The sequence below is a fragment of the Macrobrachium rosenbergii genome, chromosome 42, assembly GCF_040412425.1.
Source record: "Macrobrachium rosenbergii isolate ZJJX-2024 chromosome 42, ASM4041242v1, whole genome shotgun sequence".
NCBI lineage: Eukaryota > Metazoa > Arthropoda > Malacostraca > Decapoda > Palaemonidae > Macrobrachium > Macrobrachium rosenbergii.
The window spans coordinates 59,864,885-59,874,068 of record NC_089782.1 but is presented as its reverse complement, the minus strand read 5'-3'; the positions used below and the strand labels follow the sequence as shown (position 1 = coordinate 59,874,068).

Below are 9,184 nucleotides of genomic sequence, written 5' to 3'. Positions count from 1 at the left end.
GTTTGGCCAACCCGTTGTATTTTTAAGTGAAACCAACCAAAATCTGGGATTACAAACTTTTTGCTCCAGCGTGGGGATGGAAAAGCACGTCAGTGAACTTCACACCTGAATAGTGATTCGTCGAGGATTAAAAGATGAGCCACTTTTAGGACATGAAGTTTTAGGTTTAACGTGCACATGTGGAAAGAACTGAAGCACAGAAAGCATATAGTTGAATAAAAATTAAAATTACAATCGAAAATGCATGAGATTTACGTAAAACTTATGCTTACAGCTCCTTAAAATCTTATATCTCCATGTTTGCAAAGAAATATATAAAAATAATGTATGTGTTTCACAACCATGAAATTGTAAGTAAGTGTCCTCTAAATATATATTATCATTATTTAACAATAGAGAACAGTACTGGATCAAGGCAAAATAAGTGTTATTCGCTTACTGCATGAAACTATTTTCATCGTAGATATGTGTTTAATAATAATAATAATAATAATAATAATAATAATAATAATAATAATAATAATAATAATAATAATAATAATAATAATAATAAAGTATAAAAAAAACATGTTCATACGCTAAATAAAAACTACATCTGTGGAAAACAAATATACTTTTTGGCAGAGCTTATTGCATTTATATTAAGAAAAATAAGCAAGCTTCAATGCTCAGGCTAATAACCTGACATTTGTCAAAGAAACTCTTCAGTGAAGAGACAATAACAAGATGAACTTATATAATCTCATTAAAGTCATTGTTACCGTAATGCAATTCTACAATGAAATGCACTTCTTGATCTTAACTGACACACGATTGCCACACAGAAATTTCTTCCCTCCCGAATATCCTGATTTATTTGCTAGAAAGAATGTCATTTGTAGGTATAGTATTTTCCGTATATTAAGATAGGGATATAAGCAGAAGAAACAAGTTACAGAAACTGTGGTCATTTGCAGGGTAATAAATCAACAGTATTTTGATAAAGTTATATATTTGGTAAGACTTTCGTTATCACTCTCTCTGAGGGATGAAAGCATAAAACTATTCTTTAGACCTTCCACGAACGATGAAAAAGAGAAAAAATAAGTAAATTAAACGATGCAAAATTTTAAAGATACCACACTCAAAGTAATGAAAGAATATGTGAATGGAACACACAAAATTTTAGAAAATTAATTGGTGGCAGCAACCAAAGAATATTAGTTCAAGAACACCAGTCAAGAAACGGTTTCATTTCGTTGGTGTGTTCACCTAAGAAACGCTTCATGGTTTCCGGAATGCCATCTGGCAATAACTCCATTGCGTAGAGTAGCATCTGTGTTAAATATATTGTTTTTATCTTTTCTTTCCAACTTCAGAATCCTTGTATTCTCGTTTTCTTTTTCTTATTTATTTTTAGGAAAAAAAAAATACTTTGCTTTTTTTCATAATCCTTGGCTTTTAAGCATCTTTTCACAATCCTTGGTTTCCAACTCTCTTGAAAAATAAAAAGATCTCAAACGTAACTTTAAATAACGTTAATAATTATTTAATACCTGTAAATACTTTGTGTGCTGGCATTTGAGACCATTTCAAAGTATTTAGCTCTTCCTGAATTAGTTAACAAAGTTAACGAGTAATGGTAAGAATTCTTACCAAGCAGTATCTGCCTGACCCTCCAAGGAAGCAGTTCTCCTGACTAAAAGGAAAATGGATAAACTCAACCTTCGTTAGAAACTTGCCAACTGAAGTGTGATCATTACTAATGAACTCTCTTTACTTGAAGGACGTTTATTGCTGTGAAATAATGAAGTGCTAAGTACCACCAGTTTCACCAAAGTGCAATGGAGAGACGAGGGCATGATTCTCCAGGGGAGTGTGTTTTCGGAGGAACCTTATAATGGATTGTGTAGCAGCATGGAAGAGAGGCCAAGACGGGGATTCCATTTCCTTACCATAGTCTTTGGCATCCACCACATACTGCAGGATTACTTCCGAGGGATTCAACTTCGTGGATTTATATCGAGCAAGCAGGCGCTTGATAACTTTGAGGTAGGTCTCGGTAAATGTTGGCACACTTTACGAGATTTAAAGTTATTGAATGAATAATTTTAGCGCTGAGTCATTAATCCCGTAAAAATAAAACTTGTAACCAGAAAGAATTTACTCTTGCTAATATTTTGCTTTGCCATTTATCATATCTTTTGAGATCTTTTTATTGAATCTTATTCTGAATTTTAAGTCACTTGCCTAGGCAATAATTTCATATACAATTTTCTGATAGACGTATCATATCTTTTATAGGCTATGCGCAGTGGCATCATGGTAATGGTATTGCTCGATGCATCTTATAAACTTTTCACTGGTTATAAGCGATTCGGAGTGTGGAGGTTAGGTAACTAGTGCCAGAGTTACCTAGATATCGGGGCAGCATCAAGTGTCGTTAATATTAATCTATATTATGCATAATATGCTTTAAATTTCTTGTATGTTCAATAATAAATTCAATGTTCACTTTGATGTTGGTTTTCTCAGTATTTTTTATAACCTTCATATAATTTTTTCCGAATATGGCGCCCGAACAGGGACTTTATGACTTTGCTTTGATGCTTGCCCGATGTCTCTCCACTTGCACTGAGGGTGGAACGTTAACGTTATTTTTTGCATTTTAACACTTTAGCGTAAAGGTTGAGTGAATTTAATCTTTTTAACATATTTATGAAATAAGTGGTTAAGGAAATTTTACTTTTGAGCTTCGGTTTGTTACGCATACTTTAGCCTTTGAATATCTATTATATTTGTGATAGGTCAGGTAGTTGTATATATTCACAATGTCTGAACTTAGAAGATTAGTGAATCAAAGTAAGTATATAAGGAAGTGTGTGACTGAACATTTTAACCGTAATGATAGTTTTCCTACATTAGCTAGTGCAGCAAGGGAGAAATTACGCTTGCAATTTGAACAATGGCTTCCAGAATTGAAAGACTTCAATAAGCAGATATTAGAGCTTAAGTATGAGGAATGGGACGACGAAGAGGAAGAACGTAGGTCTGAGGAGGAATTAGACTCCTGTCAGGTCTATAATGACAAACTTTTATTTTGCTTAGTGGCTATTAGGAACCCTAGTGAGCCTTCTTCATCGGTTTCCCATTCGAATGACACTCTTAGTTCCGCAAGAAGTTTGCTTAAATCTCCCATAGCTCCCCTGCCTAAATACACTAGTTCTGATGACGAGGACCTTGCTAGATTTTTTGAAGAATTTGAAGACACTTTAAGTAAATTTCAATACCCTGAATATGATAAACTCTTGTTATTAAAGCAGCAGATCTCAGGCAGGGCCTTAGTTTTAGTAGAGTCCTTAGAAGCAGATAAGCAGGGATATTCACATGCAAAGCAATTACTACTGAAAGCTCTAGCTTCGGATGACACACAGAAATTTAATGTTTTAAGGCAGTTATCCCATTTGAAACTTTCTTCCATCACTGATCCTTATGAATTTATCTCTAAGGTTAGGTTAATTATGGAAAGAATACGCAAATTGAAAATGACTGTGGATTGTATCCTTCAGTTTTTTATATGGGAAGGATTGAATGATTCATTTAAGAATCATTTGATTCAAATTACTAACAGCTCCAAGCCAACGTTAAATGAAATTGTAGACAAGTTTTTTGAAGCTAGTGAGCGTTATTGTAGCCAGTCTAAGAAAACTAAAGAAGTCACTAAACAATCTTCCCACAAAGCATCAAATGCTAGTGACCATGGAGCTACTAGCTTGGCTGTAGATGTAAAGTATGAAAGAAATAAGACCTTTAAGCCTTGTAGTATTTGTACTAAAGTGGATGGTAAACCAGCTGATCACCCTATCCACAAGTGTGCCAAATTTGACTCTGCAGAAGCCAAGATAGATAAAATAAGAAAACTGAATGGATGCCTAAAATGTTCTAACCTAAATCATCACAGTAAAATTTGTAGGTATAGGTTCAATAATAAATGTAAGTATTGCTCAGAGTGGCATTTCAGTTTCCTGTGTATTCGGTCTGTTGATGACAAGCAAGTCACAAATAAAGATGGAAATAAACCAGATAGCCAATCTTCTACAGATAAGGGTAAAGATAAAGCAAAATCCAAGCCTAAAGAAAATAAGGAGATATCTGGCTCAATGGTTAACATTGTGGAAGCTTTCCAGAGTGATTCTGACATGCAGACTGTTCTTCCCACTTTTACTTCTACCTTGGATAACGGTTTAAAGTTAAGATGCTTAAAAGACAGTGGCTGTCAGTGTAACTTTATTTTGACCAATATTGCAGACAGTTATAATTTACCCACATTAAGGGAAAATATTTCTCTAACAGTAAATGGCATTAACACTACTCAGAATTATACTACTAGGCTAATTGAAGTAAGTTTACAGATAGGGGATAGGCTTAGAAAAATTGAAGCACTGTGTATACCTCCTATTAATGTAAAGTTAAAACTTCCTAAATTAGGTAAAGTAGTAGGTGGTTTCAAAGAAAGAGGTTATTTGTTGGCAGATGAAAGCTTGTCAAATGATTCTTGTGATATCCAGAATATTCAGTTAACTCTTGGCACTCGCTCAGCATACTGTCTTCCTCAGCAGGAACACTTGTTTGGATCAAACTTAGAATCTCTATATTCTGAAACTCCTGCTGGAGTATTGTTACATGGTAATGTGGAACAAATATTGAAAGATTTATAATTTTTACCTTATGTTGGAAGTTGCTTTCAAGGATTGGTTCAACTTTCAGATCACAACTTAGTTGGTAGCATTTTCGGGACTGGTAATACTTGCCTTGTTTCGGATTGTGCTTTTGAAGATACTGTGGATCCCGTTAACATTAATGTATTTGATGATAAGGGGGATATAATTGAATCTCAGCTTATCAAGGCAGCTAACCAAATTTTAGAAGAAAGTTGTCATAGATTTGTAAAGTCTGAACCTGATGATTCTGATTCTGGGAGTTCTGAAATAAATAAGAAGTTGGTTAAGTTTTCCCTTGAAAATATGAAGAGAGATAAAGAAGGTAGAATTGTTGTTCCTTTATTTTGGAATTCTCAGGTGTCTCATCTATTAGGTTCCAATCAGGGATTGGCAGTTTCAATTTTAAAGTCTAACTTGAAAAAATTGCAAAATAACAGGGATAAGCTATTGATAATGGATAAAGTTTTTAAAGAACAAGAAAGTATGGGGATCATAGAGCGCATTAATAATCTTCCCGAATTTCTCAGAGCACCCTAACCATAGCTTTTTGCCTCACATGGGCATCTTTAAAATGAATCGCGAAACCACAAAGTGCAGGATAGTGCATTTGTCTAATCTTTGTCAGCAAGATTCTAGTAAACCTTCCATTAGTCACAATCAGGCTATATATTCAGGACCAAATCTAAACCAGAAACTTTCCTCTGCTATATTACATTTAAGATTTGGACAGAAGTTATTATGTTTTGATTTATGTAAAGCGTTCAATAATCTTGCCTTAAATGACACAGATAGCAATAGGCTATTATGTCTATGGTTCAAAAATGTAGAGAAGGAAGACTTTACAATTGTGGGATACAGAAATATAAGATTAAGTTTCGGCTTAAGATGCAGCCCTGCATTACTGTTACTTGCTCTATATAAGATTTTAATTTTAGAAGTAGACGGTGATGATAGTAAACTTTTACAATTAAAGAGGATGATATATCAACTATGTTACATGGATAACTGTGCAGTTGCTTATGATAATTCTGAAGATCTTCTCTGGGCATATCAACAACTAGAAAGCATTTTTGAGCCTTACAAGTTTTACCTGCAGCAGTACATCAGTAATGATTCTGCATTGCAAGACCACATAGATAGTGAGCTTAATACAGAAACCAATGAAAAGGTAAAACTACTTGGGTTGTCATGGGATAGGAAGCAAGACAGTTTATCTACTAAACCTATTAGTCTTAACATACAAGCTCGAACAAAACGGGAAGTATTGCAGTCTATTGCCTCCCAGTATGATCTCTTTTAACTTTAATGGCCCTATTCTTAATCGCTCAAGGCTATTTTTGCATCAGTTACAGTGCAACAAAGATCTGGGTTGGGACAAAGAATTAGATGCTGATGTTAGGAGGCAATGGCGGAATATTGCCAAACAAGCAAATGCTGCTTCTGTTACAGAGATACCAAGAGTCTTTGGAAGTAGAGAAGATACTTACCGGCTATTGGCCTTTTCAGACAGTAGTAAGCAGATGTTTGGTGTAGTCATTTACATACAAAATATTTCCACAGGAAAGGTCAGTTTTGTCTTTGCAAAAAATAAGATAGTAAACAAGCAAATGGAATCTAAAAGCATGCCATCTCTGGAACTGCAAGGAATAACTTTGGCCGTAGAAGAAATTACATGTCTGTATGAAGAGTTATCAGGAATTTCTTGTATGATGCCAATCAAAATAAGCGAGTTGATAATCTACTCGGATAGCTTCGTTGCCCTTTCCTGGGTACATGGGTTTTCTGCCAAGCTTGATAAAATGCAGAAGTGTTCAGTATTTGTTCAAAATAGGTTACACATAATAAATGAACTGTGTAATAAACACCCAATTCATTTTTCTTTTGTCAGGTTGTGAAAATCCAGCCGATTGCATCACTCGCAGCTTATCTTTCAAGCAGCTTCAGAAAACTAACTACTTTTCAGGTCCCAAATTTCTGCTTAATGAGACAGAAGGTCAGCTGAACAGGGAATCTATCTTGGATTTTGTAATACCTGCCCTTCCAGTAAAGCAAGATTCTCCTGTTGGTGTTGTCCAGTCTTATCATGGTACTATAACTACAAAGATTGATGAGCATACTGATGCTTTATCAAGATGTTCTAGCTACCATAAAGTTGTTTCTGTTTTCCGTAGAGTACTTCTCTTTGTTAATAACTTGAAAATGAAACTAAAACTAAAGGATCCTGTTAAGTTTGGACATATTAGCTGTTTTGATATTAATCATAACTTCTTTGCAGAGGCTACAAAGATGGTAATAAGAAGAGATCAGCAGAAGCACTTTCCTGAAATTTTTGAATATTTTGAATCCAGAAACAGGTTGCTCAAAGATATCCCCAAGTTAGTCGGACAGCTCAATGTTTATGTGGATCAGGAAGGCCTGTTAAGGGTACGTAGCAAAATGCAGAAACTGAAAGATGACAGAAGGATGCGATTTCCATTGCTAATTTCTAAGGATAGTTTACTAACTAAATATATTGTATTAGATTATCATGAACGTTTTTTACATGCTGGATGCTATAGGCTACTGGCTGAAGTACGTAAGATATTTTGGATACCTAGATTTTTTTCAGTAGTTAAAAGAATAATCCGCACATGTGTCATATGCCGTAGGTTCAATGAGAGGACAGTTAATCTTAATCAAAACTGTTATAGAGATTTCAGGATTAATCCCCCAGAGATTCCTTTCCGCTATATTTTTGTAGATTACATGGGACCCTTCTTTGTACGTTCCAGTGGGAAGAAAGTAAAAGCATGGATAATAGGTTTCACATGTACATGGAGTAGAGCTATAAATCTGAAGGTGTGCATGGACTTGAGTGTTGAGGAGTATCTTAGAGCCTTCCAGCTTCATACGTTTGAGTTTGGACTACCAAATTTGTGCATTTCCGATCAGGGCTCTCAGTTAGTAGCAAGAGGCAACGTAATTCTAGATTATTTAAAAGACCCAGAAGTTAAACTCTATCTAGAAGAGAATGACATAAAGAACCTTCAGTTTGAACAGTTTTTCAAAAAGGAACTCGGCTCTTGGTTCAATGGTTGAAAGTTGTGTGAAACTTACTAAGAGATGCTTATTTGGAGCCATAAGAAATAATGTTTTAGATATAAGGGATTTAGAGTTTTTAATATGTCAGACTGTCCATTATATTGAATAGAAGGCCAATAGCTTTCAAAGAGGCATTAAGAGATACAGATATAAACAAAACACTTCCTGATCCCATAACACCAGAGTGTCTAATTAGGGGTTATGACCTTGTCTCAGTTAACTTAATTCCTGAGCTGCAGAGACATCCAGATCTAGAATTGGATGAGAGACTGTTTAGTTTCTCCTTTTGATAAAGTTAAAGAAAACTACACAAAACTGCGTAAAGTCAGAAGTTATTTGATTAACATTTATCATGAAGAATTTTTGGGTAACTTGACAAATGACGCTGTAAATAGTTTTGGCAAATATTAAAAAAAAAAAATTTCTGGTAATATAAATACTTTTGGTATATGTTTAAAATTTCAATCCAGTTTTTATTTTCATAACAGGACTGAATGTTTTGGGGGGAGTGTGTTAAATATATTGTTTTTATCTTTTCTTTCCAACTTCAGAATCCTTGTATTCTCGTTTTCTTTTTCTTATTTATTTTTAGGAAAAAAAAATACTTTGCCTTTTTTCATAATCCTTGGCTTTTAAGCATCTTTTCACAATCCTTGGTTTCCAACTCTCTTTAAAAATAAAAAGATCTCAAACGTAACTTTAAATAACGTTAATAATTATTTAATACCTGTAAATACTTTGTGTGCTAGCATTTGAGACCATTTCAAAGTATTTAGCTCTTCCTGAATTAGTTAACAAAGTTAACGAGTAATGGTAAGAATTCTTACCAAGCAGTATCTGCCTGACCCTCCAAGGAAGCATTTCTCCTGACTAAAAGGAAAATGGATAAACTCAACCTTCGTTAGAAACTTGCCAACTGAAGTGTGATCATTACTAATGAACTCTCTTTACTTGAAGGACGTTTATTGCTGTGAAATAATGAAGTGCTAAGTACCACCAGTTTCACCAAAGTGCAATGGAGAGACGAGGGCATGATTCTCCAGGGGAGTGTGTTTTCGGAGGAACCTTATAATGGATTGTGTAGCAGCATGGAAGAGAGGCCAAGACGGGGATTCCATTTCCTTACCATAGTCTTTGGCATCCACCACATACTGCAGGATTACTTCCGAGGGATTCAACTTCGTGGATTTATATCGAGCAAGCAGGCGCTTGATAACTGAGGTAGGTCTCGGTAAATGTTGGCACACTTTACGAGATTTAAAGTTATTGAATGAATAATTTTAGCGCTGAGTCATTAATCCCGTAAAAAATAAAACTTGTAACCAGAAAGAATTTACTCTTGCTAATATTTTGCTTTGCCATTTATCATATCTTTTGAGATCTTTTTATTGAATCTTATTCTG

General features: G+C 34.7%; 1 protein-coding gene across 1 annotated transcript; it reads left to right on the top strand.

The window, feature by feature from the left end:
* The first annotated feature begins 1,425 nt into the window (after nt 1-1,425).
* On the top strand, nt 1,426-5,192 carry LOC136827718 (uncharacterized). The gene is made up of 2 exons (XM_067085179.1): nt 1,426-2,031; nt 2,284-5,192. Exon 2 carries the CDS (start codon nt 2,811-2,813, stop codon nt 4,695-4,697), a length of 1,887 nt encoding a protein of 628 aa, XP_066941280.1. The 5' UTR covers nt 1,426-2,031; nt 2,284-2,810; the 3' UTR covers nt 4,698-5,192.
* Nucleotides 5,193-9,184: the final 3,992 nt, after the last annotated feature.